Raw genomic sequence first — 25,383 nt, 5'->3', positions numbered from 1 at the left:
TATTATTTTGAATGCAACCTGTATGTGCATGCTCGATGCTGGGTACCCTGTGCCAGTATCGTAATTGCAAGCCGAAAATCTGCCCTTAACATACGAGAGCGCCCTGAAACGAAATGCCTCCGAAACTTGTGTATGACAACCACTAAAGTTTTTTAAATAAAACGAACGTTATTAACATTCTACATCTTTATTATTCAAGTCTACAAATTTGCAACCTTCTGCTGTTACAAGGCCCCGAACTACAGCGTGTTGCATGACGATGAGTAATGAAACTATGTTGGTGAGTGGAAAACAGCATGCATGAGTTTCGAATTCGGAGTACCCTCTCTTTCAGCTTAACAATGCCAGACCACATACGAGCAGAGAGAGATCTGAAACACTCCGACGCCATGGGTTCATTGTCATCTGTCATCCTCCATACAGTCTCGTCTTGACCCCATCAGGTTTTCAGAACTTACAGAACACCTTCGAGGAATTCACTTTGGTAGTGATGAAGTGGTGAGTTTGTGGCTCCGCCAACAAAGTCAAATATTCTTCAGTGACTGTATCAACAAACTGGTCTCTCCTTGCGAGAAATGCGTTTGTCGTTAGGATGACTATGTTGAGAAATAAATCTGCAGACATGAAAATAAAGATGTAGAATATTAATAATAAGTTTTTTGAGTTGGCCATTTTCGCTCAGCTGTATATACACTGAAGCGCCAAAGAAACTGGTGTAGGCATGCATATTCAAATACAGAGATATGTAAACAGGCAGAATACGAGACTGCGGTCGGCAGCGCCTTTATAAGACAAGTGTCTGACGTGATGTTATAATCGACCTACGGATGATGGGACACAGCATCTCCGAGGTAGCGATGATGTGGGGATATTTCCGTACGACCATTTCACGAGTGTACTGTCAATATCAGGAACCCGGTGAAGCATCAAATCTCCGACATCGCTGCGGCCAGAAAAAGATGCTGCAAGAACGGGACGAACGACGACTGAAGAGAATCATTCAACGTGACAGAAGTGCAACCCTTCCGCAAATTGCTGCAGATTTGAATGCTGGGCCATCAACGAGAGTCAGCGTGCGGACAATTCAACGAAACATCATCGATATGGGCTTTCGTAGCTGAAGGCCCACTCGTGTACCATTGATGACTGCACAACACAAAACTCTACGCTTCACTTGGGCCCGTCAACACCGAAACTGGACTGTTGAAGACTTTAAACATGTTGCCTGGTCGGACGAGTCTCGTTTCAAATTGTGTCGAGCGGAGGACGTGTATGAGTATGGACAGAACCTCATGAATCAAATGGCCCTGCATGTCATGCTGGTGGAGGCTCTGTAATGGCGTGGGGCGTGTGCAATTGGAGTGATATGAAAACCCTGACATGTCTAGGTACAACTTTGACACGTACGTAACCATTCTGTCTGATCACCTGCATCCATTCATGTCCATTGTGCATTCCGACGGACGGGTAATTGCAGCAGGACAATGTGACACCCTACACGTCCAGAATTGCTACAGAGAGGCTCCAGCAACACTCTTCTGAGTTTAAACACATTCGCTGGCCACCAAACTCCCCAGATATGAACATTATTGAGCATATCTGGGATGACTTGCAACATGCTGTTCGGAAAAGATCTCCGACCCCTCCTACTCTTACGGATTTTTGGACAGCCCTGTAGGTTTCATGGTGTCAGTTCCGCCCAGCACTACCACAAGCATTAGTCGAATCCATGACATGTCTTGTTATGGCACTTCTGCGTGCTCGTGGGGGCCCTAAACGATATTAAGCAGGTGTACCAGTTTGTTTGGCTCTTCAGTGCATAATAGGACATGATGGATTACAAGACATTTCTCTTGCGTTCCATTATATGTTTACACTGCAGATTAAGTATCCGGACCATTTTCCAGTTTACACAGACAAATCAAAAATGAAAAATGAATGTCATGAAGGATGTGCCTTTTTACGTCCACTGATATCAATAGAAAAACTGTTCCAGTTTGCTGGACAATCTTCCATACTTCAACCGAAAGCACTGCGATAATATTTGCACTGAAATTTGTTAGAAGAACGCTGCTAACAAACTAGACGTGTATAGTGGAATTACTGGAAACCAGTAAATAATCCCTGAAAGGCAACTACTTCATTATTATAACAGACGAGGTTATAGCATATAGAAATCGCAGACCGATAATAGTAGTAATTTGGGTAAAAAGCTACAATAAAATAGTCGATCATAATAATAAGACTGGTCAGCACAGGCAATTTCCAGAGGATTATGTTTTGGTGTTTAGCTTTTTATATCTTCCTAGCACTGACAATTGCGACCCTCTGGAAAGAATAATATGTCAAAATTCGTTCAGGGAAGGCACTATGCGGAGAGAGGCAAACACGTCGTTTACAGATCGAAATTTCTCAAGCGAACCATCACCTCGATTTGCAGAATAACTTCTGAACTTGGGTTACGTGTATAGAATCAATATCAATGCAGTACCATTTTGTGAGGTTAAGATCAGATGGTTGGAGAAATGATTTGCCTAGAAGTAAAAAATAAAATAAATTGGAGAAAGTGAAGCGCCGATTGAGAATTTAAAGTTCAGTGTTTAATTTATACTCTCATAATTTTAAAGAGTATTAGAGGATGTTTGCGGTATGATTTCGAGCATCATTCAGACCGTGTCAAATGTTTCATCTATTTTATTTCTTACCTTTAGACAAATCATTTCAATAACATTTCATCTTTTTTTTTTTTATTTTCTAAACATTTTTTTTAGTTTTCAGAAACACGTTAACTCTCAGGTCGTTTACACGCTAAATAAAAATGGCAATTGTTAGGCGAAATTGAATAGGAACACACATAAAAGCACAGAGTAATGAAAGCAATTTCTGGCAGATTTTTGCGACTTCAAGGAATTCGCATTAATCTTCGAATAATTATTTATCATGAATATAAGTTTCATATAACATTTCAGTTTATGTGTTACTCGTTTCAGATAGTTTAGTATAAAAATCAAGCAAAGGCTCAAATAATAATATAACATGTTTTTTGAGTTTGCATTCGCGTTTCGCAGACGCAAACATTTAGTACACAGAAGCTCATGAGCAATAGCTGCATTAAAATCAAACGTAAACAAACAGATGGTTACAGAAACTAAAAAATCATAAATGCAAATCAGCCACTTACAAGAGGTAGCCCGTAGCACATTGTTAAGGACTTGAATGGAAGAAGTATGTTTACTGTTAATATTGAGTGTACGTCTAACAGAAAAGGTATGAAAGTTCAGAGATATAAAAGAGACAATTTTGGAAGTGGTGCATGGACTTCTTCTATGAAGGAGAAAAAACAACGAAGCAAAACCACATAATTCAGATTGTTCACTAGAAAGTGTATATACGTAATAAACGTAAAGCAAAGTATTGCGACATATTTCCAAAGCACCATACTTGCTTGCATGTGACTCCAGAACACTGAATTGCAAATTAGTATAACCAGTTTTATTAGAAATGAGTCTGCAGGTGGAGAGGTAATGACAAAATGCACCAAACCATAGAAAAAATTAAAAATAGTGGAAACGGGTCACCGATATTTCTTTGAGAATTCCTGGGAATGGATGATGATAGATTTAAAAATCTGAAAATAGCTATTGAAACAGCGCTTAACGGGATGCTGAATTCGTCAACTTGAAGAATATTTAGAAAAAAGAAAAACAACAGAAAAGAAGAAGAAATAATTGAGAGAAACGTTTTGAGAAACGAATTTTAAAAATAGAAATATTTTAAGCTAACAAAGATTAGAACAGAGACGATCTTAAAGTTAGGAAAAGGGCTCACTGTAAAGAGATGAAAGGGTATGGTGTGTGGCACTTACAGGAAAATGACGAAAAGAAGAAGCAAAAAGTTAACAAACATTAGGAAGATTAGATTTTAACATTGACTTTGAAATCCAAGGTTTCGGCAAAAATATTATCCGTGCGCCACGAAGTAGCGAGAGACGTTGAGTCAATTTGTTGAAGTGGCCGCTAGTCAACTGTTTCTCCCTGCGAGTGTGCCGCATATTAATTTAGCGGACAGTTCCCGCCATCTGTCCCTGTGCCTGATACGGCCGCAGTGCAAATAATCAGCGCATATTGGCCGCAAATACGCTAATCGTCGTGATGGAGCGGTCCCGGACCCCTCTGCGCCTATAAGAGCCGACCCCCAGCCTACCGCATCCCTGTGGACCGACACACCGCCGCGCCGACAGGACGTGATAAACGTGAGTCGCCGCCAATTGCCGCTTACTGCCTCGTCTGCCCTCATACACTAGAACTACGCAGACCAGTAGAAGCCACTCTGTCGTTGGTTACTGTTAACATTGAAACTATCAACTTTTCGCATTTCTTTACTTTGTTTAATTTATTAATGTAATTTACGTAGCACCAAAGGAAAGCGACGTCTCTTTTTTCCGTTTTAAAGTGATTTTCTCCTCTGGAGGTCAAATTGTTATTTAATGAACTGGGGCATGTGTCAAGCAAGCACGAGTGTCACACGAAGCTACCATTCGTCATTCTGACTTAGAATGTAGGCCTCCTGGGCCTCAGGGCATTTCCTTAGAGGAGAACAGAAGATGTATGTGAATATCAGGTTGATTACTTTGGAAAGACACATCCAATGCCTTCCTTCGTTGTCCATCTGGCCCTTCTGCCCCGAATTCCATAATATTAGTTTATTAAATATGCATTTAAAATACCATATAAAAATTCTGTAGGTACAGTGAGAATCTTTTCACTTCTTTTGCACTTTTTCCACACGTAATCCTAAAAGCCACCTATCGAGGCACTTTTTCTCAACTTTCAAAATATATTTCACTCAGCACTACACCCATGCTTGTTAACGAAAGCACGACCACATAGGGCACCAAACGAAATCTGTGACAAGATTCAGGATTTCTTGGTAGAGAAGATGTAGCTTGTCATTCTGCTTATTCCCTCTTTCACATGTTACGCCTAGCGACCTTCTGTGGTGGCCGCCTTTGGAACCATTGTCTCTTCCATTCGTGCCAGATATTCCTTCCACTTTTGTTTATGTTCTTCCGACTTGTCAATTACTGCAAAAATACTCAGTTCTTGTCTAATTTTTTCATTACGAATGCTGTTCAACTTAGCGCAACCTCTGACTACTAGTAAAAATTTCGTATCAGCCGCCTGAAGATAGCTAGAATCTTTTCCCTTCATAACCCAGAATACACTGCCATACAATAGAACGGGTACAGCTATCACCTTACAGAATTTCATTTTTGCGTCCTTTCGTGGATATTTTTAATGTTCTGCTACCATTGCCACATATGCTCTGATACCTCTTCTGTAAAAGTAATACAGCTCCCTAGGTAATTGAAGTACTGGACTTGTTCCAAAATCGTATCTTCAATTACTATTTCGTTCCGTACGGAGTATTTCGCATGGAATGCCATTATCTTAGTTTTATTTACTGCTATCTTAACATTGCAATGCTTTCCAAGTAAGTTTAAAAGATGGATTGATTTTTCAAGCTTGTCTTCAAAATTTTTCATTAATACAATATCGTCAGCATGTAATAGTATGTTAATATATTTATTCTTGCTTATATTGGTTTCTTCTGGCGTTTTTTCTTGCCATTTTCGGGAGGCATGGTCTACATGAATATTCAAAAGATTGGAAAATCATCGACATGCGTAGAAGTAACCATAGGCGTGCCCCAGGAAAGTTTATTACGACTCTTGCTGTTCATGGTATATAAAAAAGCTGGCAGAAAATATTTAGTCACCTCACACTTTTGCGACCAACAGCCTTGCCGCAAGGGATACATGGCTTCCCGGCAGAAAAATCAAATGGCTCTAAGCACTATGAGACTTAACATCTGAGGTCATCAGTCCCCTAGACGTAGAACTACTTAAACTTAACTAACCTAAGGACATCACACACATCCATTCCCGAGGCAGGATTCGAACCTGCGACCATAGCAGCAGCGCGGTTCCGGACTGAAGCGCCTAGAAGCGCTCGGCCACAACGGCCGGCTCTTCCCGGCAGATCACCGAAATTACGGCCGTGAGTAGAACTTAACCGTCCAGGTCTGCCGTGACAGTTGGCAAGCGAGGTGCACCTATCCCTTGTGACGCCGGTTGAGGAGCTACTCGACTGCGAAGCAACGGTTCCCGGTCAGCAAAACTGACAACGGCCAGGAGAGCGGTTTGCTGACCCCACGGCTCTTCCCATCCGCATCCAGTGAGATCTTCGGGCTGAGAATGACACGGCGGTCGGCCGGTACCTTTGGGCCTTCCGAGGCCTTTTCGGACGGAATTTAGTAGTTTCCACTCATCCGCAGTAGGCAATGTTACTTACAACGAAGTGCTCTGATAGAAGGTGCGCAAATTTTCAGTTAGATCTTGATAATATTTCAAACCTGTACAAGGATTTGCTTTAAATGTTCAGAAATGTTAAATTGCGAATTTCAAAACGCAAAAACTTAGTCTCATATGTCGACATAAAGACCTGGATATAACAATTTGGGGTGACATAGAATAATCCCATAGGCCCAGTCGTAGCTGAAGCAGGTGGCCGACTTAAGGTCACTGAATGGTTACTAGAAAAATACTCTCAGTCTACGAAGAAGACTGCTTACGAAACAGTCGAACGTCCCACCCTCCAATGTTGCTCAAGTATGTGGGAGCCATGCTAAATGAGACTAACATCGAATACTGACACGTATACAAAGAGAGTCAGCACGAATGTCACAGGTTTGTTGACTCTTTTTTTTTAAAACTTGAACTGGCAAACGCTTGAAGCTAGACTTCAGCCATCACGCGGCAGCCAATTACAAAGTTTCAAGAACAGTACTGAGGAGTCTGAGTAGATATTACAGCCCATGGGGATGCAAAGGCAAGGTAAGCCTAGTTACAGCATGAAAGAAAAAATTTCTCCCACTCTCCATACACCAAAAGAACGGGGAGAAACCCTCATACGTGATACACACGGAAGTGCTCTCTACGATGCTCTTCACAGTGCTTTGTATATTACGGACGTAGATGTGCAGATGTTTATTTTCGCCATTCCGACGTCGAGAGTAATCCCTATAGAAGTCATGGATCAAATAGGTGGTATCGACAGGTGCAATATCTCAGCACTATCTGTTCCTGTCTTTCATTCTCTTCGCTGCTAACCGTACGTACCTGAATTGCCAGGCTGTCAGCGGTTGTCGGCCTACTAGAATTGCCATGATTTACCTTTTTGCCTGTATTTTCGTAGCAGGTTGTGTGGTTCTACTATGGTCACACCAAAATACGGAATTCTGAGTTAAAACAGTCAAGTTCATGGGACTTCGAAAGAGATTTTAAAAAGTCTTTCGTCAGAAGCGAGGATTCCACTGGAACAACTTGTAGTTAGAAGCACCTTTCTTTAATTTTCATACTTAACAGTATATCATTTTATGGAAGCGAAACTTGAAAGATAAACAGTACAGAGTAGAAAAAAACAGAAGCTTTTGAAATATGACTCTAGATAAGAATACTGAAGATTAGATGGATAGATCAGATGGTTATCTGATCCATCTAATCTTCAATATTCTTCTGTAGCACCACCTTTCAAGAGCTTCTATTCTCTTCTTGTCTCAACTGTTAATTTGTCCGAATTTCACTTTCGCATAAGCTACACTCTATACTAACGGATTCAGAAGTCTTTTTAGCCTTTAAAATTCTCCAGGTTGAGTTCCTATTTTTCAGAGCTGCATTTCTTGCTATTGCCAGTCGTTATTTCATAGCATCTCTACTTCTGGCCTCATCGTTTATTTTACTGCCCAAATAGCAAAACTCGCCTACTACTTTTAGTGCCTCATTTCCTAATCTAATTCCCTCACCATCGCCCAATTTAAATCAACTACATTTTGTTAGGCTTGTTTTACTTTTGTTGATATTTACCTGACCATCTCCTTTCAAGAAACTAACCATTCTGTTTAACGGCTCTTCTAAGTCTTTTGCCGTCTCTGACAGAATAACAACGTCATCGGCAAATCCTAAAATTTCTATTTCTTTTGTTTGAACTTCAACACTCTTTCCAAATCTTTTATTGGTCTGTTTCACAGGTTGTTCAACGTAATGACTAAATAACATCGGGGATAGGATACCATCACGTCTCACTCCCTTCTCAAGAACGGATTCCCTTTCGCGTCCTTAGACTGTTATAGTTGTATAAGTCTCGTTTTTGTACGCGTTGTAAATAAACTTTCCCTCACTGTTTTATATTCCAGCCACTTTTAAAATTTCAAAGAGTGCAGCTTAGTTAATATCGTCAAAGTCTTCATTTAAATCTAGAAATGCTAAAAACGTAGGTCTTTCTTTCTCCAGCATGTCTTCTAATTTTTCCATTCTTCTGTAAATAATTCGACTCAATATTTTGCAACCATGACTTGTTAAACTGATAGTTCGGTAATATTCACAGCTATCAGCACCTACTTTCTTTGGAATTGGAATTATCACGTTCTTCCTAAAGTCAGTGGGTATTTTGCCTTTCTCACATATCCTGAACATCAGGTCGAATAGTTTTCTCATAGTTTGCTCTCCCACAGATCTCAGTAATTTCGAGGGAATGTCTTCTGCTACAGAGGCTTTGTGCTCTGTCAAATTGTTCTGTCAATATCTTATCTTTTAGTTCACGTTCATTTACTACCTCTTCCCTTTCTATAATACTGTCTTCAAGTTAATTTACCTTGTATATCCCTTCCATACATTCTTTCTAACATACAACTTTACCTTCTTTGCGTAAAGCTGGTTTGTGAAGTGAGCTCAAGATATGTTCTCTGAATGTCTCTTTACTTTTCCTACAGGCTGCGTTTGTCGTCCTCCTCGTCATGCGTGTTACTACGGCCTTGATGTTCTCTAGCCATACATGCTTAGCAAATCTGCACTTTCTGTCAATCTCATTTTTAGTCGCTTGTATTTCCTTTTGCATGCTTCATTTGCTGCGTTTCAATGGTTTCTTCTTTAGTCGGTTACATTAATTACCTCGAGTATTATCCAAGGTTTTCTCCTGAGACTTGATTTTGGCCCATTTGATCCTATGTGCCTTCACTGATACATCTCTCAAAGCTAGCGGTTCGTCTTCTGTTGTATTCCCTTCTCCTGTTTCAGTTAATAATTACTTACTGTCCACTTTGAAACTCTCAACAACCTCTGGTTCTTTCAGTTTTGCTGTACCCATCTTCTAAATGTTCCACCTTTACGCAGTTTCTTTCGTTTTAATCTTCAGTTCATAACTAATAAAGTATGGTCAGAGTCAACACCTGTCTCTGGAAATGCTTTACATTTTAATGTATGTTTTCTAAACCTTCCGATGTTTCAAAGTCTTTTTCGCATATACAATCTTCTTTCATGGTAGTTAAAGTAAGAGTTAGCGACGGTTAAATTGTGTTCTGCATAAAGTTTTGCCTCGCAGATTTCCCTTTTATACCTTTCCCCTAGTCCATGCTCTCCTATTATTTTTCTTTCACTTCCTTTTCCTAATGTCGAATTTCGGTCTTCCATAACAATTAAATTCTCGCCTCCCTTACATGAATAAATTTTTTATATCATCTAACATGTCTTCAATCTCTTCATCATCTAAGTAGCTAGTAATCGTATAAGCTTGTAGTACTGAGGTGGTGGGCGTGGCTACGATAATGTATTTACAGTTTCGTCTGTAGTAGCTTACTCGCATTGCTATTTTCTTGTTAATTATTAGACCTAGTCCTGCTTAATTCTCACTTCATTTTGTGCTGAAAACGCAGTTAAACTGAAGTGAATCTGTGGAAACCCTTAACAAAGTATGATTGGACAATTATTATATTTCTAAAACATAGAGTACTAATCAGCCTTGACGCTCGGTTGACTTTGTCTCTCCCTTTACAGAGGCTCCGTGACGCAGAAGATGATGGAGGTGGTCGTGCTGTTGTGCCTTTTTGCCGTCGGCCTGGCCAATCCGACTGAACAGCTGCAAGTTGCTGCTGCCAGGTATCACTGACAAATTCGTGCACCAAACCGAAGTACACGTTATTTCCACTGATGTGCCTCTCTCACCAACAAACGGAAATCCAAAACCTCAGACGGAAATGTTAACGTTGTAGATGTTTTACAACTATAGAAAATCTTCTGAAAGGTATCCATGCCCTTAGCTAGAAAAACCTATTACGACGCACAGACAGTCAACTTGCGGAAGAACTGCGCTGACTACAGATTCACTCCTACCAAAATCACAGGAAAATTCTTTGAAAAAATACTCCTCCATAAACGACAATTACCTTTCTGTGTGTATTTTCATCTCAATATCAGATTTTTATTTTTGGAAAGGAATCTCTTGAAATATGCATATTTATTTTATTTAGGAAAGTAACCAGAAGAAAGTCAGTCGAATGGCTGATCTCGCTAATCAGTATATTGGGCATTTCTCAATGGAAAACCTGCTAACAACCTTTGCTTTCGTCTGTCCAGTACATTAACACCGTGTTATTGTTTGGTCAGTGCTAAGTGGTCAGTTGCTGTTTGCCACTTAGCCTCTCAAAAGAGCAAAATCCTCCAAACCTACTTGTATGAATTTCGCATTGGAAGTTGTGTGCCTAACAGAACCGCTGCGAAAATTCAGCTGACATAGAACTTCTACTGTTCAGACTCAAATACTATAGTAGAGGAGCTAATGCGAACATTAGGCTAATATTTTTAGATGTGATATTCGTACCGCGGCATTTACAATAACAACCTCGCCAAAGTTTCAGCCCCATAGCACGATCCTGCTTCAGAATTATTCTTCATTTTGCGGTCTGGAGTGGATTGCATTGATTTGGTGGAAGAGACCAAACAGCGAGGTCATCGATCTCGTCGGATTAAGGAAGGATGGGGATGGAAGTCGGCCGTGACCTTTGAAAGGAACCATCCCGGCATGTGCTAGAAGTGATTTAGGGAAATCACGGAAAACCTAAATCAGGATGGCCGGACACGGGATTGAACCGTCGTCTTCCCGAATGCGAGTCCAGTGTGCTAACCACTGCGCCACCTCGCTCGGTTTTGCGGTTTCTAATAAGCACTGAAGAAAAGAAGATTTTTGAGAAAATACTTCTAATCACCCGGAAACGCTGCCAACATTATTTTTGAAAGTATTATATGGAGCTGCACGACTACCGAAACGCCATAACCTGCATGGCGAAGGAGTCACAGGCAAGGAGTCGCCTAGAGTAATTACACTGACGAGCCAAAACATTTTGACCGCTGACTTTGGATGGCGCCTGATAGTTTTGCGGGCATGTGACGCGGTAACAAAAGTATGTAAGCGCAGCAGACACGGACAGGGGACTACCCTAGCGCAAGATATGAGCTGCAAATGGGGAAATCCATTGAAATAAGCGACTTTGACAAAGGGTAGATTATTGTTACGCAGAGCCTGTGAACGAGTATCACGAAAACGGCGAAGCTGGTCGAATGTTCACGTGCTACTGTCGTGAGCATCTATGGTAAGAGGCAGAAGGACAGTGAAACTACCACTAGGCGATAAATGACTGGACGTCCACGACTCTTCACAGAACGTGGGGTTCGGAGACTTGTCTGCTCTGTAAAGTAGGATAGATAATTATCTGTAGCATCTCTGCCAAAAGAGTACAATGCTGATGCACGGACGATGTTTCGGAGCACACCGTTCATTGTAAATTGTTGAATATGGAATTCTGCAGCAGACCATCCCCACGTGTTCACATCTTGACCCAATGACATTGCCAGTTACGATTGCAGTCGGCGAGGGACCATAGGGATTCGGCCGTCGATCAATGGGAACGTGTCAGCTTTTCAGGTGAATCACATTTTTGCTACACTAGATCAGTAGTCGTCTCCACAAACGTCGGCATCGAGGAGAACGGCGGCCCGAAACGTGCAGCATGCCACGGATGCAGGCTGGTGGGAGCAGTAATATGCTATGGGAGATATTCTACTGCGTTTGCGTGGGACCTGTGGTAGTAATCGAAGATACGCTGACAGCTGCATCCCTTCATGCTTGATGTCTTCCCCGACGTCATTTATCAGCAGTATAGTTGTTCTTGTCTCGGAGCCAGAGCCCTGCTGTAGTGATTTGAGGAGCGTTATAGTGAATGCACATTGATGTCTCATCCACCAAATTCGCCTGATATAAATCCTATGGAACCTGTCTGGATTGCTAACGGGGTTCCATCAACGCGTGCGCAATTCACCAGCCCGTTATTTACGCGAATTGCATCTCCTGTGCGTAGACAGCTAATGCTACGTACCTCCACAAATCTACCAACAAACTGTCGGATCCTTGATACACAGAATCAGTTATGTAATTCGTTCCAAAGAAGGGCAAACGAGGTATTAAGCACATGGTTCTAAGGCATTTTTCCACTGCATTATTTATTTTTAAGTCGATAACTTTTATTCACTTCTTCAAAGGGGCCCATCATCCACAACAGTCTAGAACTGTGTGGATCTGCAAAATGTGCCTTGAAAATGGCGGTTGTACTCCCGTCGAAATATCGGCGGTCGCTGAATTACCGTAAGTTGTTTGAAACTTGTATACGCCAAGAGAAACTCGGGTTTATTTTTGACGATGACATGTATACATGTCGGAGGATTTTAAAGGCTGACACGTGCTGAATGAAAATCTTTTGCACTACCACTTGAAAAAGGCCCAAAGTCTGAAATTGCAATTGTGAAATAAATAACTTCTACAGTCAACGGCGAATATGAGGTCCTTTAAAAAATTATAGCATACGGATATTGCAATTTACTTATTTATTTATTTATTTGTGTATCAGGTTTCGTGGGACCAAGAAAGCCGAAACTACTTGCTCATGGAACGAATCAGTACATATTTTACAGAATTGCTGTTTAGAAATAAATTTAAACATTTATTGGATAAAAAATACATGAAAGTGTACGAATAAATGAGACATTACCGAAAAAAGTGCTAAACTACTGCGAGTTTTTATGTATAGTGTTCACAGAATGAACGTTACAGTTTCTTCAGATGAGACAATATTGTCAACAACAAACGTCATGATGGAATAGATGTATAGGTAACGGAAAAGTTAGGATTTCGAGACACCTGAACAACGGGCTGCAGGAAGTTCGCGGACTGACAGTTTGAGTGCTATTTTATCGCCTAAGAATATTCTTAGCGACTCCACAGAGATGTCGCAAAATGTGATACTTCACGAGATAACGGAATGAAAGTAAGATGGTAAACAAACCTCCGTGTTTCAGTATGGTCAACAGTGGAAATCATTCGTATAGTAAGGATAGCATCATTCAGTTTCTGCACAAGATCTTGACCGTGATCCTTCTAAGAAAGTGTTCCATCTATCCTCACTCCTAAGAGTTTGAAATGGTCGACTTCACTTTTTGACCACCTTCAGACAGTAAAATTTCACTGTTCCAAGAGTTCTGTGTCAGAAACTGTATGCACTGGGTTTTGTTAGGGTCAATAGTAGAGTTGAAAAAGAAACCATAAGTTAAGTAGACTACCATAAGCAAGCATAGATTACGGTAGTTTTCCTAGTAGCTTTGGTCACTTAAGGTCGTACCACATTACCTTTATGTTAGATGTGTTGCATACCTATGGGGCGTTACCTCATAGCGATCACTTTCTTAAATATGCGATCACTGTTAACTAGTATCCCCAAAAATCCGCAAGCAGTGAATCGCCAAGAATCTGAGCGAGGAATATAACGGGCCAGATAACCTACGGAACATTTTTGTTCTACATATTAATCCTCCTGTTTTTTACTTAAAAGTAAACAGTATTTATAGCAAAACTGAAATTGTCAATTTTTAATTCAGGTTTCATTCGAAAATTGTTGATTTGTAACGTAAAACAAAGGGGTGTTGTATTCAAAGTACAGGAAACAATACATATTTATCATACAGCCCTAGAAAACACAATTTGTTCAACAAAAAAGTAAAATAAAAAGCGCAAAACAAAATGATATCACACATCGCTTCAATACCACTCTATTTATAAAGAGCTTTCGCATTTCTCAGTAATAATAGCAAACTCTTGCCTTTGACCACGATGAAAAACGTTATATTGAGTTCAAAATAACAACAATATGTGTGTGTGTGTGTGTGCCTGTAAACTGTACTTGCTCAAAAGTAATTGATTTAGTTACATAAAAGCGCAGAAGTTACCCAATCAACTGATTTTTTGTGAGACTTGAGTTTCTACAATGCTCAGATAACTTACGGAATGCAGGCGGGTGACGTCGTCGACAGCCACCGATATTTCGATGGGTGCACACCCGTCCATTTTGAAGGCAGATTTGCCTTGAAAATGGGCGGCTGTGCTCCTTTCATCCGGTTGCATTCCCGCAAGTTATTTGAATTTTTTTTTTTACTTTCAAAATGTTATTTATGTTCTGTAAAGATATAAAATACGCAATGAACTAACACTGAATGATGTGCTGTTCTAATTATGTTCAAAACAAGCAAGCAAACAAACAAAGAGAAGTCGTCGGCTCCCAGTTTCTCTGTTACAAATTCATTTATATTTCTTTCCCTACCAAAGCCACCAATAGTACCGGTAATCCTACCATTTATTACGTCATTTATGCAGTGTACCAAAACTACCGAGTTGTAGTTTTGCTACAGCGCAACTCTAGACAAGAGTTAATCTGTTCTGTGAAAAACACCTGCCACTATTACTGTCTGCCATATTAGCTTAATTAAATATTTTATATTAAGGTCCATGCCTTTCACTGGAAAAATTTTTCTGTGAACTGTCGCGTTTTGCAGCTGATCATTGATATACAGGATGATCTAAAACTCATGTCCCATAGGACAAAGTCTACAATGGTGACTGAATAGTCTTGGCACATAGGATAAAGTTGTATTCAGGGATACGACCGAAACAATGATTCGAAACAAAACAATCTAGTAAACATGGGCTCTTAAGTGCATACCTTAAGAGCTGCGAGCACTTGCCCATCTTCGATACTCTGGAAAGAATCTCTTTTCCTGTAAGGTGTTTGCTTTCCACATTTTTTGAGAATGTAGTAAGGAACAGAAGAAAGAACACATTGTAAGAAAAAAAAGTGACCAGTAAATATGGGCTCTGAAATGCATACCTTAACGGCAAGGAGCACTTGTTCAGACGCATTTCAAAGTAGCGAAGATGAACAAGTGCTCGTAGCTCTTAAGGTATGTGCTTTACAGTCCATGTTTACTGGACATCTTGTCTTGTTTTCGTCCATACTAAAACTTCTCAAAATATGGAAAGCAAAGAGCTGCAGCAGAGGTGGTTTATTTCACAGTACTAAAGATGAAGAAGTGCTCATAGCTCTTAAGGTATGCATATTCAGTAGACCTTTTGCTTCGAATTATCGTTCCTGTCATATCCTTGAATGCTTGTCTCATGAGCAAAGACTACTGAATCACCAATGTAGACTTTGTTAAAGTTAAAGCTTTTGGTCATTTTGATGTTAACTTTACAGATGGAGAGAAACAGGGTGACAGTCTCTCTGCACTCCTCTCCAACTTTGCAATGCGATAGTCTGATTTAAAAAAAAAAAAAAAGGACAGAGAGGAACAATAATGTCGTAAACTAGACATATATGTGCACATGCAAATGATACTGCAATTTTGGCAAGACATGTAAACACCCTTAAAGGTATGTGTGAAATAATGGAAGCAGAAGGAGCTAAAATTGGACTTGAGGTAAATGAAAAGAAGACAATACACATGGTAATATCCAATTTAAGGCAAAAAGATCACCACATGACTTGGAGGTCCCTAATAAAAGTTTTAAAGCTCCATTTAGATGTCCTCGTCACCACCGATAATAATATGAGACAATGTATTAGAGAAAGAATACAAGCAGGAAAAAAGAGTCTATTATGTAAATTTACAAGTATTCGAGAATTCTCTAATTACGAGATCAATCAAGTTAAAGAGTATACTATTCCCTTGTGCGACCACTATTACATATGGGCCACTAATGTGAACGATGACAGAAGCAGATATGAGAAACCTAAGGGCATCTGAAAGCAAAATCCGGCGAAAAATTTATGGACCTGTGACAGAGGTAATGGGTTGAACAAGAGGATACAACCATGAAATAAAGAGATTATACCATGGAAAGGTAAAGCGAAATTTGTTAAATTTCAAAGACTAATCTGGTTAGGACATACACAGAGGATGACACATGATAGGATGCGCAAACGCTTTATGAAAGGCGTATTGTATTCCACGAGAAGGTAAGACCGACCAAGAGCTGGACAAAGTGTTGGCCGACCTTACCAAGACGGAGATCCGAGGACTGAAAGGAAAAACAGATGGTTGCAGGAAGATTGTTGTGGAGGTCAAGGCTCATCAAGAACTGTAGTGTCAAAGAAGAAGAAGAATGGAGACTATGCTGTTTGAGGCATGGTTCAAAATGGTTCAAATGGCTCTGAGCACTATGGGACTCAACTGCTGTGGTCATAAGTCCCCTAGAACTTAGAACTACTTAAACCTAACTAACCTAAGGACAGCACACAACACCCAGCCATCACGAGGCAGAGAAAATCCCTGACCCCGCCGGGAATCGAACCCGGGAACCCGGGTGTGGGAAGCGAGAACGCTACCGCACGACCACGAGATGCGGGCTGAGGCATCGTTTTTAAATTACCCTATACAGGGTGTTACAAAAAGGTACGGCCACACTTTCAGGAAACATTCCTCGCACACAAAGAAAGAAAATATGTTATGTGGACATGTGTCGGGAAACGCTTACTTTCCATGTTAGAGCTCATTTTATTACTTCTTTTCAAATCACATTAATCATGGAATGGAAACACACAGCAACAGAACGTACCAGCTTGACTTCAAACACTTTCTTACAGGAAATGTTCAAAATGTCCTCCGTTAGTGAGGATACATGCATCCACCCTCCGTCGCATGGAATCCCTGATGCGCTGATGCAGCCCTGGATAATGGCGTATTGTATCACAGCCGTCCACAATACGAGCACAAAGAGTCTCTACATTTGGTACCGGGGTTGAGTAGACAAGAGCTTTCAAATGCCCCCATTAATGAAAGTCAAGAGGGTTGAGGTCAGGAGAGCATGGAGGCTATGGAATTGGTCCGCCTCTACCAATCCATCGGTCACCGAATCTGTTGTTGAGAAGCGTACGAACACTTTGACTCAAATGTCCAGGAGCTCCATCGTGCATGAACCACATGTTGTGTCGTACTTGTAAAGGCACATGCTCTAGCAGTACAGGTAGAGTATCCCGTATGAAATCATGATAACGTGCTCCATTGAGCGTAGGTGAAAGAACATGGGGCCACGTTGGAATGAAGCCTCATCCGTAAAGAGAACATTTGCACTGAAATGGGGATTTACACATTGTTGGATGAATCATTCGCAGAAGTGTACCCGTGGAGGCCAATCAGCTGCTGATAGTGCCTGCACACGCTGTACATGGTACGGAAACAACTGGTTCTCCCGTAGCACTCTCCATACAGTGACGTGGTCAACGTTACCTTGCACAGCAGCAACTTCTCTGACGCTGACATTAGGGTTATCGTCAACTGCACGAAGAATTGCCTCGTCCATTGCAGGTGCCCTCGTCGTTCTAGGTTTTCCCCAGTCGCGAGTCATAGGCTGGAATGTTCCGTGCTCCCTAAGACGCCGATCAATTGCTTCGAACGTCTTCCTGTCGGGACACCTTCGTTCCCGAAATGTGTCTCGATACAAACGTACCGCGCCACGGCTATTGCCCCGTGCTAATCGATACATCAGATGGGCATCTGCCAACTCCGCATTTGTAAACACTGCACTGACTGCAAAACCACGTTCGTGATGAACACTAACCTGTTGATGCTACGTACTGATGTGCTTGATGCTAGTACTGTAGAGCAATGAGTCGCATGTCAACACAAGCATCGAAGTCAACATTACCTTCCTTCAATTGGGCCAACTGGCGGTGAATCGAGGAAGTACAGTACATACTGACGAAACTAAAATGAGCTCTAACATGGAAATTAAGCGTTTCCGGACACATGTCCACATAACGTCTTTTCTTTATTTGTGTGTGAGGAATGTTTCCTGAAAGTTTGGCCGAACCTTTTTGTAACACCCTGTATATCAAGAAACGCAACGGACCCAGAGCTGAAGCCTGCGTCACCACGGTCTTTGTATTATCCCTCTCAGATTCAAATATCTTCCGTGTTTGTTGACACTGGAGGACAGCCTTCTGTTTCCTGCTTCCCACAATGTTCCAACTTACGAAAAAGTATTGTAATGTCCTAGTTTACGATAAAATATTGACAGGGAGTGTTGCAATTTGACAGGGGAGCAGCAGAGGTGCACAGGGCGAAGCGGTGCGCGAACTTGTGGGACGACAGCTGCCTGAACGACGTGAGCGGCGCGTCAGACGACGGCGACTACTTCGGCTCGGGCAACAGCCCAGGCAAGCGCTGGGCGCCGCAGCAGGTGCGCCACCTGCTGGAGCAGATGGGCCGGCAGGCGGCCGCCAAGCGCTGCGCCAACCTCTGGGACGACAGCTGCGCCAACGGCGGCTTCATCGGGGCGTCAGAAGACGGGCAGTACTTCGGCTCCGGCAGCAGCCCGGGCAAGAGGGCGCTGAGCCAGCAGCTGCGCCGCCTGCAGCTGCTGCGCGCCAGAGCAGGCTCCAAGCGCTGCGCCAACGTCTGGGACGACAGCTGCGCCAACGGCGGCGTCGACGGTGCCTCCGACGACGGCCACTACTTCGATTCCGACCAGAGTCCCGGCAAGTGAGTCGCTCACCTCTCTCTCTACATTCCCCGGAAACTTACTGTTTGACACGCATCAGCAGCATGCCACGCACTGCTGACTTTGTGATCCTGTACACTGCCCTCTGAACTAGTGAAATAAAGTTTACTGATACATTCATCTAATCTGTGCGTTTTATTTTAATGTCAATGCCATTGCTTCTCTCATTCCTCTGTCAGTTAACCATATTACTGAAGGACATAAATGGTGCTAAAATGGATAATGTTTGGCATATCAAATGCATCCAGGTGTCGTGTTTAATAAATGCAAAAGGTGAACTGAAAGAAGAACCTTATGTACCATGGCATAAAATTTATTTGCATCGTCAGCATTACACAGTAGACGCTCGAGCGAGCGACGATTGTCACACACACGAGTTCCGTACTCTCGCCAAAGTGGTTCTTACAGATCAGCAGTGACTCTCAAACCTCTCCAGCCGTCCGGAGTGGCCATGCGATTCTAGGCGCTACAGTCTGGAACCGCGCGACCGCTACGGTCGCAGGTTCGAATCCTGCCTCGGGCATGGATGTGTGTGATGTCCTTAGGTTGGTTAGGTTTAAGTAGTTCTAAGTTCTAGGGGACTGATGACGTAAGAAGTTAATTCCCATAGTGCTCAGAGCCCTCAAACCACTCCAGGACGACGAGAACTAATTCAGAGCCAACAAGACTCTCGTACATGTGTTTCCAAATATGACAGATATGTTCCCTCAAGTCTTTTCGAGTATTCGTCAAGTCATTCGAGCAAACCTCGTTCAGTTTGCCTGTGGTTAGGCTTACCAGGCATCCGGCTTAAGATCGTGTCCGGCCAAATATATTTGGATTTTGTTAGGCTTTTTAGCCAATAAGTAGAGAACGCACAACGAAGGCCCGTTCCAAGCCATGACGTAAGCTCGAGTAATAAAGTTTAAGGAGGAATCACGAGATGTGCTATAAGAATACATAGATGTACCTTCGAATGCTATTCTAGAAAGTACATAAAGTTGCATGACTTAATTCTTTGATTAATGGCACAACTTCACGAAATTCACGAAAAAAAGACAAATTTAAAACGCTTTTGGTTCATAAAAATTGGACAGCTTATTTCAGATCACATCATAATGAAGAATTTTATTCGGAATTATTGAAGCTGGCAGAATATTACTTTGCTATTCCAGACCACAATGTCAACTTATTAGGGTGTGCTGTTTCATAATCTCCCAACGTACAAAGGAAAGCAAAAAGGAACCCAATCAAGAGTGACACGAACTGATTTACAAGAAAAATAAAGTTCTTGATGATGTGGGATCAAATGAGAAATATCAATATCTAACTAGATATTATTGTTATTTTTTATAACTTTTAGGGAAATTTCCATTGTTATTGAACATCTTTTCGTTTTCCTTCGCAGAAGAATAGATATTTGCTTTTTGGTTAATGAAGAATTTTTTTTACTTTTGACATAAAATTATCTTAGAAATAAAACTGAGCAGTTACGAAAATTGAGCACTTAGTTGCTGTCATAATTGTCAAATTATATGGCTGTTTAGTGATTGTTTTCAGTTTAAGCACGTTGAAGTCTGATCTCAGTTGAAAACGGACTGCAATTGACTATTAACAAACGATTGGAAATACCCAAAAGACTATTTCTGTTAAAATAGGTAGTCCAGCTTTTGGGAAAAATGTCCGGCACCGGTTTTTCTGTTCTTTGACCCGGCAACACAACCTATGATCTGCTACAGGCGGAAACACGAAACCGTATGTTCACACCGTAGGGAGATATTTCAGGGGTCTCTCACGAATTTCTCCATCACTTGCACCATGTGATTTTCCTTTTGTGTGATTCCCATCAATATGAACCAATACATACCACAATTTATCAGTGCAGACGCCATATTCCAGCCTTTGGGGGTTCAGTGGCATCGCTTGTAGTTTCTGTTTCCAGCAATGTGCCTTGAGCTGAATACACGTACGAGGTGGTGGTGTCTGTTCGCCACAATGAGGAAATTATTCTGAATGGTCCGGCTGATCACTGACTCATTGAATTAACGAGTGATAGCGCCACCTTGGTTCATCTGTTCGTTGTTACCATCTGTGACAGTCCGTAGCAATCCCAGACATCAACATGTTGGTGACCGTTTCTTCTGAATGAGGGTACTTACTCACGGTACATGGTTGACATGGAGCAGTGCGGAAAACTCATTCCAAACACGACCACGGATAAGAAGTTTTCCATACGTTAGGCACCCAAGAGCAGGCCTTGGTAAAACCCACTAGAAGAGCGCCTCTTGCCTATCCTGTGATCGAAGCCGGATGATATAATAGTCACGGGACACGTCGAAGGCAATTATATATGGTGGTCCATCTGAAGTTTCGGATGAGATTATTTCGAAAACTATACATTGGGTAAAAATAGTCGGTAAGACAGGTTCGTAAGCTCAGAGGGGGGCATCAAATGATACTACACGTGACCTCCACACCTCGCCCCATTGGGTAGGGCGGGGTGCAACTTTTAAATATTAAAAGGAAACACCCTTTTTTATTGCAGATTCGGATTCTCCATAAAAAAAGTAATCACGTTTTGTCTGAAACATTTTTTAAACCATTGACAGATGGTGCTGAAATCGAGAAAAAAGTAAAATTGGGGAAGAACTCTGATTTATTTATATTTATCCGAGAAAGACGCATCAAATCGATAAAAAATGTGCACCAATTCTTTCGTTACGCCAAATTAAGCTATTTTTGTACAAAATGTACTGTGTCCTACTTTTAGTGTTACCCAGGAACAACGACATGGACGTAGTAGAACGCTGTTCCCATGGGGTGCTTCATTAGTGTGAGTCCCCTTGCCTCTCACATGTTGGGATGCTTAATTAATGAAATTAGCCACAAAGAAATTGTTCAAAATTATCGTCATTTGCTTCAATGCATAAAGTCAGTCGTCTGCGAAAGTTGTCAGTTTTGAGCGGCACATCTTGTAGTATGGCTGCACACGCTCTTCGAATTCATTGCTCCATATCGTTTCGGGTTGTGGGCTGTCTTTCATAAACAATATTTTTTAAATAACCCCACAAGAAAAATTCTGGAGATGTTAGGTTTGGTAAATGTGGAGCCACTGAATTGGTCCTCCGCGTCCTATCCTCCGACTAGGGTACCGTAAATTTAAAACGTTCCGCACATTTTTAGCATAATGGGGAGCTGCTCTGTCCTGTTAGAACCACATTCACTGCCTAGTTTCTAAATCAAAATCTTCCGTTAACTCCAACAAACCATTGTAAATAAAATTCCCCAGTAACATTTCGGTCAAAAAAATACGGTCCTATCAAGTAATCAAGTAACCGTTTAAAATTCCACACTAGACCATTAACGACCATATGTGTTGATTGTCAAGGATCTGTGCCTGTGTATTGACAGGGGACCAATAATGACAATCACGACGATTTAATTCGTCATTGTATTTGAATGTCGCGTCATCGGTGAACATAACGTATCACTTCTTATCATTCCCAAGGCCCATTGGCCGAAATGCACACGTATTTGCATATCTTTCGGCGTTATTGTCTGCGTCAGTGTGATACAATACGCATGGTATTTATGTGCCTTCAAAATCCTCAAAACAGTTGATTTCGGTTTTCCAGTTTGTCTCTGAATTGCACGACTACTCACTTCGAGGTCCAGTTGAACACAGGCGAGAACGGTGAGTACTGTATTCGCCATGACGAGGTGGACGGTGCATGTATCCATTTCGAGCTCGTACACTGCAGTTTCGAATAATGTTGGATGTCGTCTGTTTGGAAAACGATTCGCATACAATTGCGCAGCTGCAGCGTAATTGTTATGACATTCACCTAAAATTAATATAATATCAACAATCTCTTTAGGAGGATAGTGAGCCATGTTTAGCTAAAAAATAATTTACTTTCGCCAGTTAATGTTTACGTTTTACAATCTGAAAGCAAAGTGCGTCGGATCGCATTGCAGTGACCTTTATACTAAGCCATAGTTCGCAGTTTGGCCACGGTAGCGCCGCAGTCGGGTGAGTTATGCAATTGTGAAGAGTTCTCTAACGAGATTTAATACCATTCCGCCTCCCTCTATCAAAAACTATGGCGGGTAGGATAGATTTTGAAAAAAATAGCGTAATTTGGCGTAATGAAAGAATTGGTGCACATTTTGTATCGATTTAATGCGTCTTTCTCGGATAATTCTAAATAAATCGTAGTTCTTCCCCAATTTTAATTTTTCTCGATTTCAGCGCCATCTGTCAATGGTTTAAAAAATGTTTCAGACAAAACTTGATTCCTTTTTTATGGAGAATCCGAATCTGCAATAAAAAATGTGGGTTTCCATTTAAGATTTAAAAGTTGTCCCCCGCCCCACCCAAGATGGCGGGGGCTGGGCGCCACATGTAATATCATTTGATGTCCCCCTTTGAGCTTACGAACTTGTCTTACCCACTATTTTTACCCGATGTATAGTTTTCGAGATAATCTCATCCGAAACTTCAGATGCACCGCCCTATATATACAGGGTGGTCCATTGATCGTGACCGGGCCAAATATTTCACGAAACAAGCGTCAAACGAAAAAACTACAAAGAACGAAACTTGTCTAGCTTGAAGGGGCTATGCTTGGCGCTATGCTTGGCCCGCTAGATGGCGCTGCCATAGGTCAAACGGATATCAACTGAGTTTCTTTTTTAAATAGGAACGCCCATTTTTATAACACATTCATGCAGTACGTAAAGAAATATGAATGTTTAAGTTGGACCACTTTTTTCGCTTTGTGATCGAGGGCGCTATAATAGTCACTAACATATGGCTCACAATTTTAGACGAACAGTTGGTATCAGGTAGGTTTTTAAATTAAAATACACAACGTAGGTACGTTTGAACATTTTATTTCGGTTGTTCCAATGTGATACATGTACCTTTGTGAACTTATCATTTCGGAGAACACATGCTGTTACAGCGTGATTACCTGTAAATACCACATTAATGCAATAAATGCTCAAAATGATGTCCGTCAACCTCAATGCATTTGGAAATACGTGTAACGACATTCCTCACAACAGCGAGTACTTCGCCTTCCGTAATGTTCGCACATGCATTGACAATGCGCTGACGCATGTTGTCAGGCGTTGTCGGTGGATCACGATAGCAAATATCCTTCAACTTTCCCCACGGAAAGAAATCCGGGGACGTCAGATCCGGTGAACATGTGGGCCACGGTATGGTGCTTCGACGACCTGTCATGTAATATGCTATTCAATACCCCTTCAACCGCACGAGAGCTATGTGCCGGACATCCATCATGATGGAAGTACATCGCCATTCTGTCATGCAGTGAAACATCTTGTAGTAACATCGGTAGAACATTACGTAGGAAATCAGCATACATTTCACCATTTAGATTGCCATCAATAAAATGGGGGTCAATTATCCTCCCTGCCATAATGCCGCACCATACATTAACCCGCCAAAGTCGCTGATGTTCCACTTGCCGCAGCCAACGTGGATTTTCCGTTGCCCAATACTGCATATTATGCCGGTTTACGTTACCGCTGTTGGTGAATGACGCTTCGTCGCTAAATAGAACGCGTGCAAAAAATCTGTCATCGACCCGTAATTTCTCTTGTGCCCAGTGGCAGAACTGTACACAACGTTCAAAGTCGTCGCCATGCAATTCCTGGTGCATAGAAATATGGTACAGGTGCAATCGATGTTGATGTAGCATTCTCAACACCGACGTTTTTGAGATTGCCGATTCTCGCGCAATTTGTCTGCGAATGATTTGCGGATTAGCCGCGACAGCAGCTAAAACACCTACTTGGGCATCATCATTTGTTGCAGGTTGTGGTTGACGCTTCACATGTGGCTGAACACTTCCTGTTTACTTAAATAACGTAACTATCCGGCGAACGGTTCGGGAACTTGGATGATGTCTTCCAGGATACCGAGCAGCACACATAACACACGCCCGTTGGGCATTTTGATCACAATAGCCATACATCAATACGATATCGACCTTTTCCGCATTGGTAAACGGTCCATTTTAACACGGGTAATGTATCACGAAGCAAATACCGTCCGCACTGGCGGAATGTTACGCGATACCACGTGCTTACACGTTAGTGAATATTACAGCGCCATCTATCACAAAGCGAAAAAAGTGGTACAACTAAAACATTCATATTTCTTTACGTACTACACGAATATGTAATAAAAATGGGCGTTCCTATTTTTAAAAAACGCAGTTGATATCCGTTTGACCTATAGCAGCGCCATCTAGCGGACGAAGCATAGCTCCATCTGGTTTCTCCCTTCAAGCTAGACGAGTTTCGTTCTTTGTAATTTTTTCATTTGATGCTTATTTCGTGAGATATTTGGCCCGGTCACTATCAATGGACCACCCTGTATATCTGAGTGAGACATATCATGTAATTCAGTGGTCATGAGAGATGGCAATAAAATCCCTTGCACATACGGTACAACGAAACACCAGTCGTCTAGGCAACAAGGATAAATCGGTAGTATCGGATGATTCACTGGTGTGCCCCAACGTTCCGTCTCTCTCCCCTTCTGTACCTTTTGTACACGGCGGACATGCCGCCGTCGTCACCCCCTGTCCACCTCCTC

At 41.7% G+C, this 25,383-nt stretch overlaps 2 protein-coding genes across 2 annotated transcripts in view; one reads left to right on the top strand and one right to left on the bottom strand.

The window, feature by feature from the left end:
• LOC126253319 (waprin-Thr1) overlaps nucleotides 1–25,383 on the bottom strand; it is a 217,651-nt gene that overhangs the window by 51,173 nt on the left and 141,095 nt on the right. The gene's annotated exons all lie outside the window — the stretch shown is intronic.
• Nucleotides 4,194–18,895, top strand: LOC126253314 (uncharacterized). The gene is made up of 3 exons (XM_049954562.1): nucleotides 4,194–4,252; nucleotides 9,890–9,991; nucleotides 18,308–18,895. The coding sequence occupies exons 2-3, from the start codon at nucleotides 9,909–9,911 to the stop codon at nucleotides 18,753–18,755; spliced, it is 531 nt and encodes a 176-aa protein (XP_049810519.1). The 5' UTR covers nucleotides 4,194–4,252; nucleotides 9,890–9,908; the 3' UTR covers nucleotides 18,756–18,895.

Source organism: Schistocerca nitens, chromosome 1 (genome assembly GCF_023898315.1).
Source record: "Schistocerca nitens isolate TAMUIC-IGC-003100 chromosome 1, iqSchNite1.1, whole genome shotgun sequence".
In the NCBI taxonomy this organism is placed as follows: Eukaryota; Metazoa; Arthropoda; class Insecta; order Orthoptera; family Acrididae; genus Schistocerca; species Schistocerca nitens.
The sequence above is the reverse complement of the archived record's forward strand: the minus strand, read 5'-3'. Positions and strand labels throughout refer to the sequence as shown.

Coding starts and splice junctions, on each gene's coding strand:
- LOC126253314 (XM_049954562.1), top strand. CDS start 9,909: ATGATGGAGGTGGTCGTGCTGTTGTGCCTTTTTGCCGTCGGCCTGGCC. Junction 9,992..18,307: donor CTGCAAGTTGCTGCTGCCAG/GTATCACTGACA, acceptor GCAATTTGACAG/GGGAGCAGCAGAGGTGCACA.